This window comes from Sylvia atricapilla, chromosome 21 (assembly GCF_009819655.1).
Source record: "Sylvia atricapilla isolate bSylAtr1 chromosome 21, bSylAtr1.pri, whole genome shotgun sequence".
Classification (NCBI taxonomy): Eukaryota; Metazoa; Chordata; class Aves; order Passeriformes; family Sylviidae; genus Sylvia; species Sylvia atricapilla.
In genome coordinates this window covers 881355-906791 of record NC_089160.1, presented here as the reverse complement: position 1 = coordinate 906791, position 25437 = coordinate 881355, and the positions used below count along the sequence as shown (strand labels likewise).

General features: G+C 52.9%; 3 protein-coding genes across 3 annotated transcripts; 1 reads left to right on the top strand and 2 right to left on the bottom strand.

The window, feature by feature from the left end:
• Window positions 1–3552: 3552 nt before the first annotated feature.
• Window positions 3553–11748, bottom strand: LOC136370358 (uncharacterized). The gene is made up of 9 exons (XM_066333721.1): window positions 11688–11748; window positions 10710–10823; window positions 7988–9673; window positions 7341–7440; window positions 6590–6738; window positions 6309–6421; window positions 5707–5796; window positions 4647–4769; window positions 3553–4149 (listed from the first exon to the last, which is right to left on the bottom strand). The coding sequence occupies exons 1-9, from the start codon at window positions 11746–11748 to the stop codon at window positions 3961–3963; spliced, it is 2625 nt and encodes an 874-aa protein (XP_066189818.1). The 3' UTR covers window positions 3553–3960.
• A 4010-nt stretch (window positions 11749–15758) lies between these two features.
• Window positions 15759–19174, top strand: LOC136370384 (putative glutamine amidotransferase-like class 1 domain-containing protein 3B, mitochondrial). The gene is made up of 4 exons (XM_066333752.1): window positions 15759–15866; window positions 17314–17485; window positions 17730–17931; window positions 18982–19174. Exons 1-4 carry the CDS (start codon window positions 15759–15761, stop codon window positions 19172–19174), a joined length of 675 nt encoding a protein of 224 aa, XP_066189849.1.
• Window positions 19175–20639: 1465 nt separating this feature from the next.
• Window positions 20640–24649, bottom strand: LOC136370455 (centrin-2). Its single transcript, XM_066333875.1, has 5 exons — window positions 24602–24649; window positions 23255–23413; window positions 22251–22379; window positions 21412–21549; window positions 20640–21015 (listed from the first exon to the last, which is right to left on the bottom strand). The coding sequence occupies exons 1-5, from the start codon at window positions 24647–24649 to the stop codon at window positions 20926–20928; spliced, it is 564 nt and encodes a 187-aa protein (XP_066189972.1). The 3' UTR covers window positions 20640–20925.
• Window positions 24650–25437: the final 788 nt, after the last annotated feature.

Genomic DNA, 25437 nt, shown 5'->3' with positions numbered 1-25437 from the left:
AGACCCTCCCCTCCCTGCGCCCTGCAGAAAGAGGGGATGGAAATCTTCACATCAGAGGGGAAGCAGAAAAAAGGACAGGATGGAGTCAAAGCTGGATTTAATTAATCCTGTTAATTATTGTTAAGTCTCAAGGAACTCGATTTCCAGAAAGCTGTTTTGTCCTCCAAGATCTTGTACATAATCCATCTATTCCCTCGGGAGATGAGTTCTCTGCTGCTGCTCCAGGAGCACCAAGGATCACGACCAGAGAGATGTGCAGCAAAGCACAAACTGCCCAAGGCCAGGCTGGATGTTGGATGGGGCTTGGAGCAGCCTGGGATAGTGGAATGTGTCCCTGTCCATGGCAGGGGGTGGAATGAGATGAGTTTTGAGGTCCTTTCCGACCCCAAACAGTCTGGGATTCTGGGATTTAACAGTTATTTTCTGCTTTGGTTCAGGGCCCAGTTGCTGTCACCCAGCCATGCCTAAATCCAGGGAATGTGGGGACTCCAGGGTGGCTCCAGACCAGGTTCCTCAGCTGGGCACCACCACTCAGCCCCTCTCAGGTGTTAAACCCTGGCTGTCCCATGGAGCAGCCAAAAACCTGGCCCAGGATTCTGAAGGATGGTGTTTCTCTGCTGCTGGTAGAGCTGATCATCTGGTGATTTTGCAGGAATAACCCCAGGCTGGGAAAGGGAGGAGCAGCAGGAAGAACCCAATGAGGCCGAGTTTGCAGAAGCTGTGCCCTCAACCCCGCCAGGATCACAGGACTTGGCTTCAATTTCATTCCTGCCTTTTCCTGCACCCCGTCCCCCATCCCAAGCCACAGGCAGACTTTGACTCTTCAGGAGAAAGAGCCCAAGAGGAGAGTCATAAAGCCATAGAATCTGTGAGGTGGGAGAAGATCTCCAAAACCATCCATCCCGATGTTCCCAGAGCTCCCGGCTCCTGGCCTTCCTGCAGGTCAGGAGTGGCCAAGGGACATTCCTGCCCACGTCCCAAAGCTTCTGCAGGGCTGGTTTTGGCCCCAGCCGTGGTTGGGAAGCCGCCCTTCCCCTCTGCCCACCCCGAGCCAGGCGCACCCACTGCTGTGACACCACTGAGTCAGTTCCTGTCCCCATGGCACCGCTCTGCTCTCAAAGGGTGAGCTGGCTTTTTCCTGCTCCTGCAAAACACGCTTCTTTTACATTCATTTTAAGCCTTTTTTTTTTCCATTGACACGGATGTCTAGACTCCACAAAGGGCAGAGGGAAGGTGGGACAGCCCTTCTTCCCTGGTTGTTTCCAACCCCAGTGGGATTGGAGAGTCGGCTGGTTCACAAAGAGCCCCATTCATGAGGTTGTTTTGTCTCCCAGCGTGACCTTTCAGGCCTAAAGATCTCTGAGATATTTGACAATGCAACCAAAATTGGTTTCGGAGGAGTCTCTTCTGGTTTTCCTGCCCCTGTGGTGGAGGTCTGAGGACCTCACACCCTCTTCTGTCCCTCTTGTCCAGAACACAGGAATGGAGCAGGACAGAGGGGCTCAGCGAGGGTCTCCCCTGAGGAGGCCTGGAAAACATTTTCTGACTATAACCTTCTGTTTTAGCGGTGAAAATCCTTTTGTTGATAGCCCGAAATAGACGTGGATCCGTCATTTTTCAGCAGATGAACCCAAATATTCAAATGTTTATCTCAGCCCTTTCTGACTTGAGTGTTTTGGATTTGCCACTTAAAACAGAAATTTTTCTTCTCTCCTCTTCAAAAATGTTTTGCTTCCCTTTAAATACTGGGAAACAGTGGAAATAGTAGAAATATATATTTTTTTTGCCTTGATTTAAGTGAAAGATCCCATTTAAATCTCCTTTTCCTTAAACTGTTCCTTTCTGATTTGCTGGTACACAGGAGAGTCATGGGTGGGGTGAAATCAAGCCTGAAATGAAACCTCTCCTTGTTTCACTTCAGCAAAGTGAGAAATGCTTCCCCCAGTGTCCTGAGGCTGAGACCAACATTTTCTGTGAATAAAAACCAAAACAATATGGAGACAAAGAAGAAAAATGGATCCAGATGAAGCCAAAAGTGAAAACACTTTTTTATTTTTGAGTCGCTTTTAATCTGTGCCACATTAAAAAATCACTATTTGCAGCATGTGGTATGTTTAAGCCAGGGCAGTTTTCCCTCACCAAAAGGCTTTGTGATGTCTCAGCAACTCTCCAAATTCCCACTTCTCCACCATGTTCTCTCAGATTTTGGTGTTTATTGAGGTTTTATTTAGTAATTAAGGGGTGAAATTCAGCCCTGGCACTTTTGAGCTGGTACCAGGAGTTGCTGTGAGGAGTTATCTTCTCCCTCTCTCTTCTTGCCCACCCTGGAAGTGTCACAATTTGATTCCCTCCTGAGATCCTGCTTGGATCCTGCCAGGAACCCCAACATCCAGAACCCCGTTGCCCCACAAGGTTTTGTCACAACTGCACAGCTCTGGGTGAGATCCGTTTATTGAAAATATTTTATTGCTTTCTAAAAATCAGTTTTATTAAACTCCAAGGAGATACAGGAAAGTAGACCAGCAAAATTATTGAGCACACTGAATTCTCTGGAATTTTCTCTGCAGGAAGAGATCCAGCTCTGTGAGGAAGCTCCATTTTGCCAGAGTTCTTCCAGGTTAAGCTCCTCCAAACTGCACCACTTTTATCCTTAAATTCCAGCACAACTTCAGGTGAAATCAACGATCAATGGATTGGTTTCAGCTGGAGTTTGATCAGCACCTTGCACCTGAGTCAGGTAAGAATATGATCAACAGTTTTTGGAGATTGAGCCGTAACTGCAGCAGTGTTTGCCAAGGAAAACTCCTCATGAAGGTTTGAGATTTCTTCCCAACTCCTCCTGGTCAGCGGCCACCACTCCACACTGCCTGTCCTTCCCAAAAAGTCCACATCTTCCCATTGCCACATCCCAGGAGCCATCCCACCATGTCCCAGTGATGCCAGTAAGGTCATGGGTGAGCACATCTCCAACTCCTTCCCTGTGTTTCAGGAGTCTGCGGAGAAGTTGGGCCCCTGGAGAGGACAAGTTTCTGGAATTCCTTCCTCTGACCCTATGGAATTTGCACTCTGGAGGAAATGTGCCATGAGATGGGAAGAGTTGGGCTGTAAGGCAAGAGACCAGCTCCTGGCATCCCTCAAACAGGTGGAGATTGCTCTCCTGGAATTCCTAACTTGGGAAGGGAGGGTCTTCCCTAAAGCCCCAGCACCTTTAAGGATATAATATTGGAGTCACCCAAATGGGAATTCCACCCTGACACCGACTGTGAAATACAGAAATGACACCTCAGGTCGTGGCATTCCTTTGGAGTGTTGGGTTCTCCCAAGAGAGAGGAAAGACCTCCCCAGCGGGGTCAAACATGGGTGACCTCCATCCTGGAGAGAACACAGCAGGAGACAGCCCCAGCTCCCAGCCCAGACTTTGCCAAGGCCATTGGATCCACCAGCAGAGCACCTGGACACACCTCCCCTCCTCCTTTTCCCACGTGGTGTGGCACTTGGGGACACGGGTCAGCGGTGGCCTCGGCAGCGCTGGGGGACAGCTGGGCTCAAGGGTTGGAAAGCTCCTTTCCCACCTCAAGGATTCTGTGTGATTCAAGTTTCACTCAGTGTTTTTCCCCCCCGTCACCACGTAATTCTGCACCACTTCACCTTCACCCCACGGCCCAGATCCAAGGAATTCCCTCCCAGTGACAGGGATGGAGCTCTGTAACTCGGGGGCCAGCCTGTCACCAAAGGAAAGCTTTGGTGGTGGCTGGTCTCCAGGGAAAGCTGGCAGTGCCCCTAAGGGACAATTTTCCTGCTGGGTGCCCGTGGTTTGCAGGGCAGCCCCGCACTGGGATAGTTGAGCAGTGTCCATAGGAAGAGGAATGAGCCGCCCCTGCAGCTGGGAAGCCTCTCCCATCCCTCAGTTTGGCCAAAAAGGCATTTTCCAGAAGACGACGTCCCGCTGAGCAGTGGGAGTCAGAAGCGGGTGTGATGCTCGGAATTTGGGGTGGGATCCAGCCCTGGCCCCACCGGGGCAGCTCTGCCCACCCCGTTGTGCACAGCATGGCCACGGCTCTGCAGCTCTTCCCAGCCTTTTGTGGGGAAAGTGCCACTGGTAGGGGCCACCAGGTGTTTCCTCTGCACCTGCTCCAGGATCTGCAGCACCTGGAATGAGTAAACACAGCTGGGAATAGGTTAGGAATTAGGGCAGAGCACTGATTTCTTCTCCAGCTGTTGAAATAATCGAATAATCATAAAATAATGGGTTGGAAGTGACCTTTAAAAATCCCCCACTGGCAGGGATACCTTCCACAAGATCTCCTCTATCAAGTGTCTGGCTCAGTTTTGGGATGACACGAATCATTCCTGTGCTCAGAGGTCTCTGGGATTGGTGCACAGGGAGAGTCTGTCCCATGGAGGTCCATGACCATTTCCACGGATGAATCAGCCCCACCCTGCCCGTTCCCCAGCTCCACAGAGGTGCTCCAGTGCCCCGGAGCAGGATCAGGACAGAAGCGTGGAACTCTGCTCTTCTCCCTCCCACCAGCCTGGGACAACTCCTCACGCCATCACAGATTGGCTCCTCACTGAATTAGGAAGCCTCAGGTTGAAGCTCATTGGATGGAGGAAGGGAAAAGAGATTAAATCCAGCTGAATTTCACCTGAGACTTGGGGATGATGCCAACGCGGAAGAATCCAATGTTCCCACTGTCGATCTTGGTGCAGTCCACCACGGTGGAGGCGATGTTCTCTGGAGAAGGCCCGCCACAAAGAACTGCATCCACCTAAAAACAGCACATTTCCACACCAAATTCCCCTTGGAAAGGGAGAGTTCTCCCTCTAGACAGCAAATAATTCTCATCAAAGGCAATGCTGCTCCTTCCTGCCCCACTGCAGTGACACCAGGTTTGGAGTGAATGACCCTCAGAGCAAGGACAGGGAGAGTTCTGTGGGGTGCAGCTCAGAGCACAGCACAGGCAGGTTTACAGCAGCTCTGGAGAAGTCCCATCCACAAAGAAAATGTGTATGAAGTTTTGATTCCTGAGGAGTTAGAGGTGGAAGGTTTGTCCCACCTCTTGTTTAAAGCCGCCATGATGACACAAAATGTAAAACCCTCAGAATTCAGCAGTGAAATATTAGAATCATGGAGTCATCCTGAGCTGGAAGGATCCACAGGCACCATCAATCCAACAATTCCAGCCTTCCAAATGCTCCTGGAGCTCTGGCAGCCTCAGGGCTGTGCCCATTCCCTGGGGGAAGAACCTTTCCCTGATATCCCACCTAAATCAATGAAAGGCCATGGCACTTCCATGAAAGCTCTAAAAGCCAGGAATATTTTGGAGCTCAGCACCAGTTTTAGACCAGCCCTAGATTTTAGGTGGGAGTCCCTGAGTTCCCACCTGGAGCCCTGGCACATTCAGGCACCAGGATTTGGTTGCTTGTAAGCAAGGAGGATTTTTTTTATTGCTCCCATCAACCTGTGTTTAAAATATGAACCCACTCACGTTGCCAAGCCATAACTACACTCTGTAAAGCAGAAGAGTTTTGGTTTCACGGAGAGAGATCTGTTTAAAAATCTTCTTTCTCTTTGACACCAGCATGAGGAGCATCCATGAGATTTTTTTTAAACTAGAGGCTTTCCCAGATTCCTGGTACCTTCTATTGATTTGCCTTCTGGAAGCAAAGTGGCTGCGTTTTTCCATCCCCACACCTCTTGGTTACCTTGTCTCCCAGCTTGGCATACACTTGGTTGTGGTGGGTGGTGTCAGCCTCTCCCGTTGGGTTGGCTGAGGTGACCACAATGGGGCCAACCTGGTGACAGAAAAACGGGACTCAAAGCTCTGAGCAGGACTTTTGGGATAAAACAGATGACTCAAGCTCTGAACTTCATCTGTGGCTCTGAGGAGAGCTCAGTGTGGCTCACCCAGGTGAGGTGCAGGCAACTACAGTCCCACCAAACTCTGCTTGAGTGACAGACACTGTCACACTGTGTGACACACTGTTGTCACTGTCACTGACAACACTGACAAATCTGGGTTCAGTGATGATGGTCATGAAATGACATCTTGCTTTCCAGCAACAGCACTTGCCTAGACCTAGAACACTCAGGGAATCAAAGTTCCTGTGGCCACTTTCTGCACCTTCTGAAGTTATTCTGGCCTCAGAGAGGTCCATGTGCTCCACGTTGAAAATGAAACTGTCTGCTAAGGGCATTCTCCTGATTTCCTGACCTGTGGTTGCTCCTTTTCCCCTCTTTGCTGCCATAAAATCCCTCCCAGCTGCCCACAGACCCCAGCCCTCCTCAAAGAGGGGATGTGACTCACCAGGTCGATGAGGTGTGTGGTGACAGAGCAGTCAGGGATGCGGATGGCCACACTCTGAGGGGTCCCAACGTATTTAGCAGAGTCCTTCATCCCCAGGAAATCCACCCATTCACCTGCAGCAAGCAGAGTCACTCAGCACTCAGGGATTTACACCAGTCCAAACACAGGGACTGTCACAGGAATGTCCCTACGGAACACGGGGTATTGCAAGGGGGTAACAGTTTTAGGAATTTCGAACCCGAAGCTCTCCAGAGAACTTGGAATTAACAGCATTTCCTCACCTCTGGGAATGACCAAGCTGATGGGAGATGGCCAGGCAGCCTCCATGAAGTCCCAGAGGAGGGGAGTGAACAAATGCTTGGCAGGTTCCAGTTGCTTTAGGCTGGAAATCCAGAGGGACATGGGGCGATCCTGAGCCTGCCGCTTGGACCTGGAGAGAGGGAAGAGAACATGAGGCTGGAAGTAAGACAAGGATTTAAATTCAAGGCCAGGAAACTGTTGGAGAGGTCTGGAGCTAGGACAAGGTGTGCAGGCTCTGCCCCGGGTCACCAGTCCTAAAAGTAGGACTGTTCAACAAGTGACTGGACAGGAAGGGACATTAATGACTATTCCCAATCAGGAATGTCTATTCCAAATTAAGGCTCTACCTTCTTGTGTAGTGGTGGGTAAGTGTCCCAACGGCCCAAGATCTGAGGAAACCCCACCAACATGAGGGGCCCCAGCTTACAGCAGGAGTGTTGTCACCAGAGGGGTTTTGTTGTGACGACATGTGCCTCCAAGTAAGAGCAATAACCCCCTGCCCCATTTGCCACTGGTTTTGGTTTCTTGTGGTGTCCAGGTCACCTGGCTCCATCAGCCTTCAGAACACACCTACAGCTCAGTGCTCTCCTTTCCTCCCCCGGATCTTCTCCCCACCTTGCTGTTCCCACCAAGGCCGAGCTGCCTTGCTCTCACCGGCTGCTGCAGCCAGCACTCGGCAGCAGCTCCAGGTTCTAGAAGGTTCCTGTGGCCAGCCCAGGTGCCAGGACTCACCGGTGAGCTTTCTCCACGGCGTCAGGCCGGCTGCAGGCGGCCACCAGCACGTACACGGTGTCCGTGGGGATGCCACAGGTGCCACCGTTCCTCAGGATGTCTGTTGGCATGGGACACAGGGCACGGGAGGGTCAGGTGAGGGAGGTGAGAGCCTTTTCCCAGCTCCCGCAGTGCATTTTGCCAGGATTCCTCCGAGGGGATATCTGGCATTTAGGGGGGCTCTGGGCCAGAGTGGGAGAGCAAGGACCAAGCTTTGGCTCTGCTTTCTCTGTGCCAAGCTTTGGGTGGTAGCTCCAGCCTGGAGGATTCCTGGGTCTCAGACTGGGTGACGACACAGAGAAATGGTGGAGGAGACACAGCAGGGAATTCACTGCTCCACTCAGCCGTGACTCCAGAAACTCGGCCCACTTTACCAAAATGTCACCACATCATCCAGGTTGCCACACCAAGGCCGCACCACTTGGAGCAGCCCAGTCTAGATGAAGGTGTCTCTGCCCATGGAACAAGTCGGGCTTTAAGGTCCTTTCCCACTCAAACCATTCTGTGATTTTTTTAAGTGGGATAACATCCTTTTAAGAGCGTTCTGCTACAAAACCTCCCAGAATTTCCCCTCCATCCCCACACTGTGCCCTTTGTTTTCCCCTTACCTGCAATTCTCTTGACTGAGGAAGCTTTCCTGGCGGGCAGGTGAAGGCACTTGGTTGTTCCTGCCCCGACACCACCGAGCTGCACCACGGGCCTCCCCAGGGGAAAGCAGAGACCCTGGAAGGTGCTGCTGGACAGGGCAGCCAGGAAGCAGTAAAAGCTGACCAGCCCAAAGATGAGGGTGGCAGCGATGTCGTACCCAGCGGGAAGAGCACGGATGGCATCCAGCAGGAAGCTGACAGCGATGAGCATGAAGGTGAGGGAGTAGAAGAGCCAGGCCATGTTTAGGAAGAGCGAGCAGAAGACAATGAAGCCGTTGAAGAGCATGAAGGCAACGATGCCCACGGCTGCGTGGAAGCTCCTGGCCGTGCCGTAGAGGCCACCAAACCTCGTCAGGCCCCAGATGATCCACATGACAGAGTAGAGGATGAAGGCGCTGCTCTCCAGGGTTTTACCCCGGGCAAAGGCCACCGAGCCGCCAAGAAGCTTCAGGATCCCACCAGCCACCACCACCCACGGGATGACAACGGTGTCAAGGGGAGCCTGGGGGTCTCCTGTGGCTGTCAGAGCAAAAGAGGCCAGGACACTGCAGGCATAGGCAAGGACTTCTGCATCGGCATACTTGGAATAGCCCAGGTAGGGAGCGTGAAGGTCTGGGCCCTCGCGGAGCTTCAGGAGGCTGCTGCGAGCCAGGAGAGCCTTCACAGCACCCTTCCCTGGCAGAACCTTAGCCCTGGCCCTCACGTTGTACAGGTGAATCAGAGCCACCAAGGCTGAGGCCACAAAAATGGCCACGGCCACGCCTTGGGGGCCACCTGCAAAAAACCCCCGGGGACTGCAAGCCAAGGCAATGCAGTAAGCCACAAAAACCAGCAGGTACAGGCCATCCACAGGGCTCTGAAGGGAGAGAAAAAGAGCCAAGACAGCAAAAAGAACGGAGAAAACCACCAGGAATGGGGTTGGGAAAGACGGCTCCTCTGGCTGCCAGGCGGGGTACAGGAGGCTGTAACCTGCAGCGAATTTGAGGATGGAAGTGAAGCCAAAGGCTGTGGCCATGGGGACGTCCATCGCACGGTAGGACAGCACACAGATGCCAATCTGGTAGGTGCCAGCTGCCCACAGCCAGGGCACGTGGCCCAGGAAGAGCCTGTGGGTGACGCCCAGGAGCCTGCAGCCCAAGACACTGGCTGACAGCATGTTCAGGAGCAGCCCAGGGGCTGCGAAGGGGTTGGTGCTGCCAGCGCTGCCCCAGCCCTGCTCCTGGGCCTTTTTCTCGGCGAGATCCGTGCCAGGCAGGGCAATTTTCCCCTTGGTCAGGAAGTAGAGGATCCTCCCCAGGGCGAAGTAGCCCCCAGCCAAGCAGACAATGAGGTGGCTGCAGCCCACGGCCGAGGGTCCCAGCGAGGAGCTGTAGTGCAGGGCCACCTCGTGGGCGCTGGCCAGGGACACGGCAGCTGCCACGAGGGCCAGGACGGGCTCTCTGCAGAGGAAACCCACCAGGGCCACCAGGAGCAGGGCCAGGGTGAAGGTGGCCAGGCCTGGCACCAGGGCATCCCGGGCATCCCCCGGCTGGGGCAGTGCTCCCTGCCCTGCCAGGACCAGGATCACTCCATAGCCACTCCAGAAGGCCGACAGGGTCAGGCACAGGGGTACCAGCAGGGAGGCGTTCCTGAGGCTCCTCCGGATCCCTGTGGGACAGAGGGAGGCAGGGCTGTGGGCTCGGGCAGCAAGGCGAGGGAAGGAGGAGTTAGGAAAGGTGGGAAGCAGGATCACTGTGGAGCAAGGATCAGCAGAGGTCCTGCCTGATGATGGATTTGTCCTGGAGGAAAGAAGGTTCAGGGGGACCTTATCACACTCTACCACTACCTGGGAGGAGGTTGTGGGGAGGGGTCAGGCTCTTCTCCCAGGGAGGAAGAGACAGGGCAAGAGGAAATGGCCTCGAGTTGTGCCAGTGAGGTTTAGGTTGAATATCAGGGAAAATTTCTCATGGAAAGAGCTGTCCTGGCCTGACACAATTCCCAGGGCAGCGGTGGAATCCCCATCCCTGGAAGTGTTCAAAGGACAGGGATGTGGCACTTGAGGACATGGCTTAGTGGTGACCATGGTGATGGTGCTGGTTGATGGACTTGACAATCTTTAAGGTCTCCCAACCTGAACAATTCTGTGATTTGATGATTCTGTGATCTCATGTTCTCAATGCTGTGAGTTACAAAGAATAAATAATTCCACATTCATCCTAGAAAATCTCTAGGCAGTGATTGTTTTCTCTCAGATAAGCAGAGGCACAGTTCCTTGGCATTACCCATGGACATTTCAATCCATGGCTGCTGAAACACTCTCAGAAAGCCTGGGAGAGAAATGGTGTATTGTGTTAAAACCCTGAGAACCTCTTAGAGCATTTGTCTAAAAAAAACATTGATTTCTTTTCTTGCCTATAGAGGAAAGATTGTGCTGACCCAGAGCCATGGAATGGGTTGGGAGAGACCTGAAAGCTCATCCCATTCCATGGGATAGGGACATCTTCAGTGTCCCAGGCTGCACAAGCCTCATCCAGCCTGGCCTTGGACACTTCCAGGGATGCAGGGGTACGGACAGCACACTCCTCTGGGAGAAGGGACGAGTGGTCCAGTGAGGCTGCTGTGGTTTGTATCCCGTTGGCAGAGCAGGCTGGATGTGCAGAGCTGTGGGAGGGAGGCTTTGGGCCTGGCCAGCCCCAGATCTTACCTGCGTAGGCCAGGAGAGCCGACACGAGGAGCAGCAGGACGCCGAGGGCTGTGCTGGGGATCAGCGGCTTGGCCCGTGGGGAGCTGTAGAAATGCACAGCCAGCAGCAGAGATCCTGTGGGACACGGAGAGGGGAAGCACAGAGAGCTCGTAAACCTGCCCCAAAACCCAGGAGAGAGCCAGGGAATAGAGGAAAAATAACAGTGCAAGATCTGCAAATAGGAAAGCCTAAAGAGCTGCGGGAGTGTGACTCAGTTTGTGCCCAAAGTCTCACTCCTTTCTGGGTGCCTGGCTTGAAATACCTCGAAATGAATCATTTGAGGTTGCCCAGAGAGGTTGTGGGTGCCCCATCCATTCAGGGTGAGGTGGGATGGGGCTTGGAGCAGCTGGGTGAAGTGGAAGGTGTCCACCAGATCACCTTTAAGGTTCTTTCCAGCCCAAAACCACTCTGGGAATGTATGAAGGAGTTTGAAAGTTGCCAGATGAAGGTAAAAAATCCATGATTCCGGTTATACAAAAGGCAGACAGACACACACACTCCCCGGAGCTGATCCCTCCAGCCTTGTGTTGATGGAAAACCAGCCAGAAAAAAAATCCGGGAAGATGGAACACAAAGAAGGAGCAAGTGATAGGGAGTGAACACAGAAAACAGAGCTGCGAGGAGAAGGGCTGGAAAAGGAAAGGGGAGGAAACTGCATCCAAACCGAGATGATTTACTACTGTGACTATGAAAAAGTTTGGATCTGCTTCCCACCCAGCGTGGAACCAGCACAAAACTCCAGGCCAGCGCTGGGAAGCCAACACAAATATTTTGTTGGCCGCCGAAGCAGGCGCTGAGACCTCTGGATCGAGAAGCTTTCCCCGGGCAGAAAAAACCTGCGGATAAACAGCCTCTTGAGCCCCCTTGGAAAAGGGGGATGTCCCAAAAAGCTGCTCCCAAGCCCGTGTCCCGTGCCAGGATGCCCGGAGCGGTCCCTACCTGCGGAAATGCCCAGGAGCCCGATGCAGGAATGCAGTGACTCAGCCCCGCTGTCGCCCATCCCTGCGCACCTCTTGGGCTGCACTGCTGCCTCTCTTTCCTCCTATGCTCCTTATAACCAAACCATCGCCGCTGCCGCCGGTCCTCCCCGCTCCCCACCCCTTTTCCCTACAGACCTCTTCTGTTCCTGCTCCTCTCTGCATGCGGGAGGAAATGCAAATGATGCTCTCTGGCTGCAGTAAATTTGGGGCTGTGAGTCAGCGTGGGCTGCTGGTAGCTCCCTCCGGGGGCCTCTTAATTTTACTGTTGATTAACCCTTATTAAAAGAGACGCTTGAAAAATAAGGCTGAGGGTTTGTTGCTGTTGCTGTCTTTTTTTTTTTTTTTTTTTTTTTTTTTTTTTTTTTTTTTTTTTTTTTTTTTTGGCTCCTGCCAGCGAGGAAATTACACCGGTTAAAACGAAGGTTTTTGCAAGCGTCCACCTTGATGGAGCAAACAAACCCTCTGCAAGCCCAGCAGCTCCTTGGGGACCACTTGTTTCTCCTCACGCTGACCACGGGCCTGCTGTTTGTCCCTGTCACAGCTCTGAATGCCTGGCACCAGCCCCGGCGCTGGGCAAACCCAGGGCAGAATCAGCGCTGCTCCCTTAAAGGTGACTTGTGTCACCTTTAGCTGTGGATGTGTCGCTCAATTCCAGCTTCTCCAGCCCAGAGGAGCCTTGCTGGCTTTCCAGGTCAGGAGTGAGTGTCTGACATGGCCAGGGCTGTGTCCCAAAGGGGACAGGAAGGACCCGTGGGCAGCTTCGTGCTGCTTCCCATGGGGAATGCCCGGCCAGGGCAGGAAGGATGGAGGGCAGGCTGCAGAAAGCAGTGGGCAGTGGATCCTGCTGAGCATTGGGTGGGAATTGTCAGAGAACCGTTCTGTGAGAGCTGACAGAGCTCTGTCCCTCTGCTGTGCCGTTTGTGGGGATGAACAAAGGACTTTCCCTTGAGGGGCTCAGCTCCAGGTAAAGCAAATCCCACTCTCCTGACGAGAATGGTGCAGAGCAGTGTGCAGGGCTTTGCACTGACACTCTTGTGTTGGAGTCCCAGAAACACAGAATTTGGGGTTTTGGTGTATAGTAATACATATGAGTCAAAATGGAATATTTTGGGGTGTTTTCTTTTCCTTCTTCTTCACCTTCTTCTTCCTTTTTCTTCATGTCTTCATGGTTTAGATGGTTTTCTGTGATTGGGTGAAAAAGGTCCACATTGTGGCCTTGGGTGGTCATTATTGGGTCAGAAACATAAATAATACACGTGTCATCTTGGCATTGGGTAATTATCACTTAAAAGACCTTAGAGAGAGTTAGAAGCTCTCCATTTCACCTCATTTCCCTGACTTGCTGGTTAAGCTCACAGTTTGTCAGCCTGTAAATGCTGTAAATAGATAAAATATAATAAACATTCCAAGTCCAAACTCAACATCTTCGTTTCCCGTGTTAATCATCCTGACCTTGGCAAGGGAAAAAAAGGAAGCCCAAACCCTCACACTCCTGGGCTGCCCAGGAGTGGCTCCCAGAGCTCCTCCAGCAGCCAGCTCCGATGTTCCCTTTTCCCCACCAGATCCTGCTCTGTGATCCCCCACAAATCCACAGCCAGGGCTGGAGGATGCAGAGCTGCTGGGAATGGGGCTGGGAGCTGCACTGGCTGGAGTTCACTGGATCATCCAAGGGCTGTTGGAGCTGTAATGATGCCTTAAGTTGTAGCATTCTGTGTTTCATGTTCTGTGGTGCCCAGGGGCAGCTCTGAGCTCACAGTCAGTGTCACACAGCTCTGCACACAGCAGGGACACAAAACAAATCCTTCTCCTGCTGCACACCAAGGACAACTTTCAGCCCCAAAGCACAAACAAGGGTGGGCTGGAGGGAGGGACAAGGATGGGACCTCACAACCCGGAGCTGGAATGGGACAATTCAACCCCAATGTGCAAATGGACCAAAACTTATAAAAATGTGAGACCTCGTGACCAGTTGGCCATTTTGTGACCACTTTGTGACCATTTTGGGTCTACCTTTGGTGCAGCCCTGGCCAGGCTCTTGTCCTGCCTGAGGTATATCCTAAAGGCCTTTCAATAAATCTCTGCTTTATTCTCCAGCTCTGTCCAGTCTCTGTTTCAGGTCAGGCTGCTGGATGACAGCATCCAGAACAACCCCAGAGCATCAGGTTCTGTCAGAGCACCAGCTCCTCCTGTCCCCTGAGCCAGCTGGATCCTATCACTGCTCCCAAACTTCCCTGGTGTCTCTAACTGTGTTCACCCTGCAGGAACAGGGTCCCTTCCCAGCCCTCCTCACTAGAACCAAAATGCAGATTAAAGTCCCGTGTTAGCACCCAAGCCCACAGTAAATGTGAACACCGAGGTCCCCCAGGCTGGAAAAACCCAGCTGAGAAATGTCATTTATGGCTCATCTCTTCAGTGCAGAGAGATCTTTAGGGCTGACACCTTTATTGAGACAGATGTTTTCCCAAGGGGAGGAAACAAGCCTGGCTGGCCCAGTTGCACCAGTTATCCCAGTAAGGGGAACCAGCCCAGCCAGTTTACACCAAGCAGGGGTAACTGATGTGGTTTGCAGCAGGCAGGTTGTGGAAACCCTCAGCCTCTGGCTACTTTGTTCCATGGCTAATGGGACTGCTCCCGAAGCAGCTGCAGGAAGGAGAAATTACCTCTTCAGGTTGCAACATCCCTCAGCTGTTTTTTCATGCAAGAGGAAAAAAAATACTTCCCCTAAACCATAGTTAGGATTCCTCAGATGGCAAAACAAGCAGCAGGGGAAAGGCTTTGGGTGGGTTTTTATGCATATCTCAATTCCTGTTCTGGGCAATAAAATAACTGAGAGGCACAGCCTAGGTTGGATTAGTGGGACTGCAAGGACCCTGTCATGAGTTTCTTGTTCCTGCTTGTTCAGGTAGCAGCTGGGTGCCTGAAGTCTCTGATTTTGGGAGAAACATGCCCTAAATGAAGTCCCAAGCAGCAGCAGTGAGCCTCCTCCTCAGTCCTGCCCTGACTCAACACCCTGCCAAGCCACGAGTTCATTACCCACAGGATGTGCTTCATGTCTCTCCCAAAAATGACAGAGCCCCAAGGAACATGTCTTATAAATAGCCCCTGAAAAACACCCTGCAGCCACGTTGTGGGAGTTTTTTTGTTCTCTCAGCCTCCACAGGGCACAGTTATTTCACCAGGGCTGGGCTGAAATAGAGAGGTACAGGATCATCTCCATGAGATGAGCAGGGGCAGGGTGGGAGGAAGGAGCTCCAGACCCTGACTCCAGCTGCCAGGGGCCCTCCAGAGCTCAGGGCTCCACGAATTCCCAGTGCCACTTCCCTGGAATTAAATAAATGGAGAGGTGGTGGTGCTGCTGAAGCATCCCATCATTCCAGAGATCAAGAAGTGTTTGGATAACTCACAGGCACAGGATGGGATTGTCGGGGTGCCCTGTGCAGGGCCAGGACATTGTGGGGGCCCTGCCAACTCTGTGACTTCAATAATTTCTAAACTCAGGGTGCAAAAACCAGCAAAGTGAAAAATACCCATTTCTGAGAGGTGATCTCTGAGGGAAGGAACACTCAGGCTCCAAAAAGGAAATGCTGGTGTTAAAAGCCTGAAGCAGCCTGTGCAGTGCATGGTTCAAAGACTGGGGCACAGAGGGGAACGCACTGGCTGAAATCCTGATTTTGGTCAGGCTCCCTTCGAAACCATCTCCTGTGCAAAGGTTTTGGCGCTTCAGCCTGAGCTAGAATAGAAAACCACCAGCCGAGGAGGACAAACACAGCCGCTGTGCCGAGCGGGGCACGTCAGCCGGGGCTGCTCTGCAGACACCGTGCGGGGAAGATCCGCAAGGCAGCAGCCAGTTGAGGAAACAAATAATATTTACATGCCCTGCCTGTGGAACTGGAAATCAAGCCTGGCTGCCAGTAAGAAGGCAGCCCATCCCTCCGGGCCCCACCTGCCGGGGGCAGGGCTGCGGCTATAAAGGGCTGCGGGCGGCCGGCGGAGCTCGCAGCGGCGTGGGGACTCGCCGTGCTCCGGGGACATGGCGAAGCGGGTGGCCGTGGTGCTGGCAGGCTGCGGGGTGTTCGACGGCAGCGAGGTCCACGAGGCTTCGGCGGTGCTGGTGCATCTCAGCAGGGCGGGGGCTCAGGTAAGAGGGTCCTGCCCCGGCTCCTTCCCCCGGCTCTGCTCCCCAGCCTCTCAACTCCCCAAAAACCACGGCAGCGGTGCCCGGAGTCACCGGGGATGGTGTGGAGAACTCCCCGCTCTTGTGCTGGGCAAAGGGATCGGCGCGGGCTCTGGATCCAGTGTATCCCAACTCTCCGGCTTTCCTGGATGCCTTCCCTCTTGGCTTTTGGCTTGCACATCCTCCCTTCTCGCCTGCTGTTTCTGTTAAAAGGCAGCTCGGGCTGTTTGAAATTCGTGTTTTAAAAACGGGTAGAGTAGAAGTGACAATAGAACCAGAGAATCCCAGACTGGTTTGGGATGGGCAGGACTTTAAAGCTCCTCCATTCCCGTCCCCTGCCGTGGGCAGGGACACCTTGCACTGCCCCAGGCTGCTCCTGGCCCTGGACACTGCCGGGGCTGAGAGAACAGACAGGGGGTCGTGAGTTAAACTTGAGGGGTAGAAAAGGTGCAGCCGCTCTGTGAGACTGGGAAAGCCTCGGGAACATCTCCCTCAGCCGGGTCGGAGCCGTCCCCCTGGAATGGGAACAGCTCTGCGGAGCTCAGAGCCACGGGGTGACCTGTTCCAAACCGTTCCAGCTCTGCCTTCGCTGTTGGCTCCGGGATAAGACTTGGCCAGACGTTTTCTCCGCTGTGTGTAATTTTGCCTTTCCCTCCTCTGGAGCTGCTGCAGTCGTTTCCCTGCTGCCGTGCCCCAGCCCAGCTCGGAGCCCGTCCCTCCCTCATCCCTGGACCGGCAGGGGCCTCTAGTGGAGGAAACTCGGGCATCATTTCAATCCCGGCTTTCCTAAGGAAACACAGCAGCACAGAATGGAATATTTCAGTTGGAAGGGAGAGCTCAGCTCCTCTCTCTCCACGGGAAGCTGCCATGAGGTTGCTCCTCAGCCTCCTTGTCTCCCACCTAGATAATTCCAGTGTCTTCAGCTGCTGCTCGCGGGGCATTCCTTCCAGCCCTGCCCTCCTGGGAACACCTTGGTGTTCCTTAAATCCTTCTTAAATTGTGGGGCCCGGAACGGCACAGGTGGTACAGTCCCCAAAATCTGTTCCCCACCCTCCACTCGTCATTTCTGAGTTTGAAAGTGCTAAAGGAAGGCGAAAGCATTTTCCAGAAACATTCTGGCTTTGGGAAAACAGTGGGTGGGTGGGGAGAGGAAACTCCAAGTGCTGTCCCAATGGGAGATGGGGTGGCACAGCAGCTCTCTGGGTGGTCACCCAGCAAGGGAGATTTTTTGGGATGTGGATGGACTCTTCAGCCCCTAGACAAGCAGTTCTGGGCACAAACTACTAAGGCTTTCCTTCCTCCTGGCCAGCTTTTTCCCAACAAAGCCCCTCAGCATCCCACTCGCTTCTGGTGCCTTTCTCACGTTTCTCCATCATTCCTGAAGGATAACAGCCCGTTCTCCTCCCTCCAGGCTGAGGTCTATGCTCCCAACATCCCCCAGATGCACGTGGTGGACCATGTGAAGGGGCAGCCCACGCAGGAGCAGCGCAATGTCCTGGTGGAAAGTGCCAGGATAGCCAGAGGCAACATCAAGGACCTGGCTACGCTGGATGTCAAGGGGCTGGATGCCCTCATCATTCCAGGTGGGATTGTGTGGGATCTGCCTGTGCACGCTTTAGCTATTCCATAGGCGTGGAATGACATGGGAGCTGTGGGATGGAGAGGGACAGGCTGCAGCAGGGCTTGGAAGGAGAGCTGATTTTAATTCTTTTATCAGCCCTGGAAAAATGCTGCCAACCGTCCAATCCACGTGAGCATTCCACCACGCCAAAGATCCTGTCCTGGATATCTGTCACCTGGATATAATCCCTGCTTCTCTTTCCTCAGGTGGCTTTGGGGTGGCAAAAAACCTGAGCACTTGGGCCACCCAGGGCAAGAACTGCAGCGTCTCCAAGGAGGTGGAGGGTGTCCTGAGGGCGTTCCACGCTGCCCACAAACCCATCGGGCTGTGCTGCATCTCCCCTGTGCTGGCAGCCAAAATCTTCCCGGGCTGTGAGGTGACCGTGGGACACGACACGGAGTGTGAGCAGTGAGTGACCCGGGCAGGGCTTGGTGACAATCACACCAAAGTCACACCAAAGTGACAATCACACTCAGGATCCTGGCCAGGGGGTGGAGGTCTCACAAGGGGCTGGATGTTATTTCTGAGAACTCAGCCCTGCTACCTCCAGTGAGGCCTTTGGCAACTCCAGTCCTTTTGGGGATTTAACAGGGAAAAGCAGGAGCTCTGGAAGACTGATTTTATCATTTCTCAACACAGCAGAAAGAGTGGTGTAACACCAGATCTGTCTGCATTTTTGTGACTTGTTTCCACAACTCTGATGGCTTTGAAAAAGACATTTTATTTTAAATTAGTTAAAATATAATTTAATATTTTAAATTATGATGCCTCAGAGACCCAGGGTAGGAAAAAACTTTGCTGACTCCAAGTTAAGCAGATCCAAGGCAGGAACAGGATTGTTACCCAAGGCTTGGGGTGTTAAGAGAGGGGAGGGAGTGACTCTGTCTTCAGTCCTACAGAGAAGCTGTGACTGGAATCTCCCAAGGGCAGGCAAGGAATGCTGATGGCTTTTGCTAGGAAGGAGTTTTTTCACTAGGAGGAAATTGGTGGGAAAAAACCCATCCCAAACCTAAATCTAATTGTTGCTCAGGGAAGCTGTGGCTGCTCCATCCCTGGCAGTGCCCAAGGCCAGGCTGGGCAGGGCTTGGAGCACCCTGGGACCATGGAAGGTGTCCCTGGCCATGGCAGGGGTGGCACTGGATGGACTCTGAGGTCCCTTTTCACCCAAACCCTCCCAGGCCTCTATAACCATGAACACTTGAGTAGGCAGAATTAGGCAGCAGAACACCCAAAGTGGAACTTCAGGTCTCACTTTGTCTTTACTTCAGATTTGTTTAACATCTGAACAGGAGGTTTCCCTGTTGTACAGTCCTGGAGAAACTCCTCTAGCAGGAGAAGATTTGGATCTCCCTGGGCAGGTTTTGTGCAGTGACCACCGAATTTCCCCTCTGTCCCCTCCCCAAGAACAGCGTGTAGGACATTCCCCACTCCAGGTTTTTACTCCCTGTTCCCTCGCAGGTGGCCTTATGCCAAGACCGCGGAGGCCATGAAGGAGCTGGGCTGCAGGCACATCAACAGCCAGGTCACCGAGGTCCACGTGGACGCCAGGAACCGGCTGGTGACCACCAGCGCCTTCATGTGCAACGCCGCCATCCACGACATCCACGACGGCGTGGGGAAGATGGTGCGGGAGGTGCTGAGGCTGGCCTGAGCCCCGCGGGCACCCAGCGCCTCCCGCCGGGGTAGCCCTTCCCTCGGGAGAAGGGAAAGGGACACGGCAGCGCTGCTCCCGATCCTCCGGCGCCTCCTGAGGACGGAGGATGGAGGTGTGCTCTGCCGAGGATGCAGAGGTGGCAGGAGGTGGGCTGGGAGCTGCCCCGGGATCGTGGAAGGGGTTGGTTTGGGAGGGACCTTAAAGCTCATCTTGTTCCAGTCTCCTCCCGTGGGCAGGGATCCCTTCTGCCATCCCGGGCTGCTCCAAGCTGGCCTAGAACACTTCCCGGGATGCAGGGGCAGCCACAGCTGCTCTGGGTCCCCTCACAGGGAGGAATTCCATCCCAATATCCCACCTCAGCCTGAGGCCAGGCAGGAGGCAGGCTCCCCACCCCTCCCTCTGAGCAGGGAATTGCGGCCAGAGGAAGGAACCCACTTCTGCTACCAAATAAAACCTGATGCTTCTACTGAATTCTGAGCTCTGCTTCTGTCTCTGCCTTTCCCTCTGGGTCACCTGGGAAAATGAGACAGGAAGAAATCCCCAGCACCAAGCCCTCCTTGTTTTGCTGGGATTGGTCAGAAGGCAGACTGGAGCAGGGAGGTGACACTGGTGAGAGCAGGGCCAGCTCTGGTGGGGACAGGTGACATTCTTCTCCTGCATTAACAGAACCAGAGAATTCCAGGCTGGAAGGATCTCAAGGCTCACCTGCTCCAACCTTTCTTGGGGAAAATGCTGTCTAGACAAAATGTCCCTGTCCTGATGGATCCCAAAGTGTCCAAACTTGGGGAATCCAGCACTTCCAACAGCTGATTTTCTCATGGTGAAAAACCATCCTCTGGTGCTCATTCAGCATCTCCCCAGGAATAAGCTGTACAGATCATCCCTTGTACTTTCCATGATTCCTCATAAAAAGGGAGTTTCCTTCTCTTTTGTAGCCACCCTTGAAATCACAGACGTGGTGACAGGATGTCCCCTAAATCTCAGTTTCCCAAGGCTCTGGATCATCCCTGTGGCCTTTCTTGGATCCTCTCCAGCCTGGCCACATCATTTTTTTGGCAAAGTGGAGACCAAAACTCTTCCCACAAATCTGATGGTTTAAATTAAGACTTTATTTGAAATCCAATCCCATGTGCAGCCTCTGAGCATTCCTGCAAGCACAGAGCTCTCAGCAGCACTGGGAATTTCCTTCTGCAAAGATTTCTTTGGCCACGAGAACTGAACACAAAGAAAGTTGCAGCACTTGGTTTTTATTTTGAGTTTAAAGAATGCCCTCAAAAGGGGGAGAAGGGATAATTCTCATAAAACAGGTTCTAAAAAGATAGTCCCTGCAAATATGTCATAAAAAGAGTTCACTGTAGGGCCCAAACCAAGGCATAAACCCAAAATAGATTTACACTGAGCAATACATTGACACTGTCTGGTTTTGAGTCATCTCTTTACCAAACTGAAATCATTTGGACCCTTTAAGTCAGAAAAGGATCTGATTTTGGTCCCAAAAATGTGATTTGTGTATTTTAGGCAGTGTAAACATCATAACCAGCAACCATGTTGCTGCCTGTAAACAGGGTGGTGCAAACTGCCCCCAAACACTTTAAAAACTGCTAAACAACAACAAAATATCTACACAAAAATCTTGTAACAGAACTGACCTGTATTTTCTGCTGCCTCCAAGGAAATCAAGACACTACAAAGGTGAGGCCCTCACTAAGGAATGTACACAAGTGCCAAGGAATAAATCCCAGTGGGCTTCAGTAAAGGCTGGTCTTCTTCATGATCCTCAGGAATTCCTGCTCACTCACTTCCCCATCCCCATCCCGGTCTGCCTCATCAATCATCTCCTGCAAGAGATTTGGGGTCAGCAGTTAGCTGGGGCTGTGATTGGGAACTACTGCATCCAGTCAGAATTCCAGCCACTCTTTAGCTCTGATGGAGGGGACAGTGTTGGCTCAAGCTCAGAAAAAAATATATATTTCCTGAAATCTGTTTTTGTTGGGTGTTTTATGGAGAAATCTGACCAGGAAATGTTATAGGGAAAGTCCTGGAGGAACCTTTCAGACCACTGTTACTCCACAAAACTGCAACTGGATGATCCCATTGCTCCATCCCATCCCATCCACGTGGCCTCAACCCATCCTTGACCTCAAAATCCACAGATTCCACAAGTTCCTCCCAGCACAGAGAGGATTTTCCTCCCAGCTCCAGCACAAAGATCCCCCAAAGCACCGGGTCCAAACCTGCAGCTCTTCATCTGTGAGGTTCTCCCCCAGCTCTTTGGCCACACGTTTGAGGTTTTTGAAAGAGATTTTTCCAGTTTCATCGTCATCAAAGAGTTTGAAAGCTTTGAGAATCTCCTCTTTGGAATCTTTTTCAGCCTTAAGGAAGAAAGAACGAGTTTAAGGTTAAAAAAAAAAAGGAGTGGTTGTGTTGGAGGTGACACTCAAAGTTATAAAAGATCTGATAGACTGAGAAATCCTTGGGAACAAATAAAAGGAGCTGGAATTACACCTAAAAGCTGAAAGGAGACAGAGACACAACCAGAATTCCAGAATTTCAGGGATTTTTTTTCTGTCCTTGCCAGCCAGATATCTTTGGGATTTCATTATCAGCATCTTCTACTATTAAATATCTGGGTTTTAAATTGTTTTCATAATTTTAAAAATTATTATAATTTCATATTATTTAAAAAATTAATATTTTTTAAATTATTATTTTCCAATAATTTTAATCTGTAAGTTGGAATTCAAGGAAAGAAACACCCCCAGGCCAGACATCAGCCCTCCAAAAGCTTCCTGCATTCCTGAGCTGGTTTCCCTCTGTGAGAAAAACTTCTTTCCCTTTTTTCAAACACAAAAATCACCTCTGCTTGTTAAAGAAACCTGCTATTAAAACCACGATTTTAATTTTTCCCTGAAAAAAATGAGAGAACCCAGGATAGGGATCACCCCAACTTTTATACATTTAATTGTTAGGATTAAAGCAGTGCCTTAATCTCCCTCTAAACCCAAAAGGAGAGATAAAGGCTCCTCATCCACCTTCACAATTCCCTTTGTTTGGAGCTGTGAAACATCCATACCATTTTCTGTGACATCACAGCCAGGAAATCACTGAAGCTGATTCTTCCTGTCCCTTCCTTATCGATGTCTGAGATCATTTTCTTGATCTCTTCTTTCTTAGGTTCAAACCCCAGGGCCCTCATGGCCACCTGGAAGGACAGAGGAAGTCACAAATCCGACAGAATTATCATCAAAACCACGGGAGAGAGGGGGGAAAAGTGAATTTTCTCTCCAAAATTCAGTGTGTCCTGGAGAACCAGGCAGGCTGAGAGTGAGGCTGCTCTGCACTCTCAGCAGGATGCAGAAAACAGGGATAGGAACATTCCTGTTCTGGAATTGTCCCTCAGCTAAGCCAGGAATTTCCTACACACACTCTCACCACCTTGAACTGGTCAACCACAGGGAATTTAAATGAGTTTATTTTCCATTCTGGTGATAAAAATCTTGTTGGGAAAACATTTTCCTCCTTTGATAAAGGGCCAGATAATAGCAACAACAACAATAATAATAACAACAACAACAACAATAATAATAATAATAAAAATAAAGAAGCGTTAAATCCTCAACAAGAGGGGAAACCCCAATAATAATAATAATAATAATAATAATAATAACAATAACAATAACAATAACAATGAAGCATTAACTCCTCAACAAGAGAGGAAACCCCAATAATAATAATAATAATAGTAATAATAATAATAACAATAACAATAATAATGAAGCATTAAATCCTCAACAAGAGGGGAAGCTCCCCCATCACCTTTTTAATGTGCCCAGCTCCTTTTTTTGATGTTTTATGAACAGAGGAAGGAGTTGGGACAGAAAGCACAGGACTGTACAGGAATTTTGGGCAGCCTGGCCCTAAACACACTGCACAAGAGCAGTAAGAGCTGCAACTGAAGAGAAAACGGTGCCTTTTTCTTCTGGAAGGGGGAAGCCCAGGAACCTCCTGTGCTTTTGGAGGTTATTTTAGCCTTTATGGCTGCGTTCCTTTATAAGCACAGCGCCTTCCAGCCCCGACCTTCAGCTCCTTGACATCGATGCTGCCGCTGCCGTCGGTGTCGAAGAGCTCGAAGGCGTCGCGGATCTCCCGCTGCTGCTCCTCCGGCAGCTCCGCCTTGGGGCTCGCCCTCCTCCTCTGCGCCGCGGCTCCCAGCGACGCCTTCTGAAAGCCGGAGGCCTCGGCATGGGACAGCGGGGTCAGGGAGAGGGGAGCGGGGATACCCCTCACTGCCCCGGAGCCTCCTCACTGCCCTGGAGCTCCCTCACTGCCCCGGAGTCACCTCACTGTCCCTGAACCCTCATCACTGCCTCTGAACCCCATCACTGCCTCTGAACCCCATCACTGTCACTGAGTCACCTCACTGCCTCTGAACCCCATCACTGCCCCTGAACCCCATCACTGCCCCCGAGTCACCTCACTGTCCCTGAACCCCATCACTGCCCCGGAGCCCCATCACTGCCCCTGAACCCCCCATCACTGCCTCTGAACCCCATCACTGCCCCTGAGCCCCATCACTGCCCCTGAACCCTCCTCACTGCCTCTGAACCCCCTCACTGCCCCTGGGTCCCCTCACTGCCCCTGAGCCCCATCACTGCCCCCGAGTCACCTCACTGTCCCTGAACCCCATCACTGCCCCTGAACCCCATCACTGCCCCTGAGCCCCATCACTGCCCCCTGAACCCCCTCAGTGCCTGTGAACCCCCATCACTGCCCCTGAACCCCATCACTGTCCCTGAACCCCATCACTGCCCCTGAACCCCCCTCACTGCCCCTGAACCCCATCACTGCCTCTGAACCCCATCACGGCCCCTGAACCCCCCTCACTGCCCCTGAACCCCCCTCACTGCCCCTGAACCCCATCACTGCCTCTGAACCCCCCTCACTGCCCCTGGGCCCCATCACTGCCCCTGAACCCTCATCACTGTCCCTGAACCCCATCACTGCCTCTGAACCCCATCACTGCCCCTGAACCCCCATCACTGCCTCTGAACCCCCATCACTGCCTCTGAACCCCCCACACTGCCCCTGAATTCTCCTCACTGCCCCTGAGCCCCCATCACTGCCCCTGAACCCCCATCACTGCCCCTGAGCCCCATCACTGCCCCTGAACCCCCATCACTGTCCCTGAGCCCCCATCACTGCCCCTGAACCCCCATCACTGTCCCTGGGCCCCCTCACTGTCCCGGAGCCCCATCACTGTCCCTGGGCCCTCTCACAGTTCCTGAGCCCCCTCAACGTTTCCGAGCCCCTTCTCCGCCCCCTCCCAGCCCCCTCACGGCTCCTGAGCCCCCTCCCAGCTCCTGAGTCTCCGCAGTGCCCTCAGCGGCCCCTGACCGCCCCGGAGCCCCTCACGTCCGCCCTCACCATCCCGCCGGCTTCACGCCTGGCAGCCGCAATATCGCGCCCTCCCATTGGCTGTCGCCCCCCACGCCGCTGCTATGGCAACGCGAGCTCCTATTGGCTGGCGTCATGGCGGGTCCAAAGGTGAATGAGCGCGTGGGAGAGTCTCCTCCTTCCTTCAGCGCGATTGGCCGGAGTGTGGAGGGGTTGGACCAATCAGCGAGCGAGAACGGGCTGGCGCGATGCTCGCCCTAGGGAAAGAGGCGGGAATCGGATGAGTGGGGCGTGGCCTGGTGGGAAAGCGCGGCGCTGATTGGTGCAGAGCAGGAAAGGGGCGGGGCCGGGGGCGTGGCCAGGGCTCCCAGAGGGCTGAGGCGGCGGCGGCGTGAGGGGTCCGGGAGGGTCCTGGCGGCCGGGAAAGGTGCTGGGAACAGCGGGGAACGGGCTGGGACACGGCCTACGGTCCGTGAGGAACGTCCTGGGGAAATGTGGAAGGGTCCTGGGGCTGTGGGGAAGGAGCTGGGAGCCGTGCCGGGAGCAGGGCGGGGGTCTGGGGCCGTGGGGAGGGTCCTGGCGGCTGTGGGGAGAAGGATGGCGCAGTGCTCTGAGATGGGGCTGAAAGAGCTGGGGGAGAACTGCAGGTGCAGCAGCTCATAAAGGGCGTTTTGGAGAGGGATGAGGTGCTGAGGGACAGGGGGAGGCAGAGGGAACAGCTGGGGGGCGGTCACCCTGTGCCCCGGCTTTAAACCACTCGGTGTCCCAGCTTTAAACCACTCGGTGTCCCAGGTGGGCAAGCACCAATCCTGCCTCCTCCCGGCTTTCCCCGTGAAATTTCAAAGGGATTTCAGAGAAATCAGCAC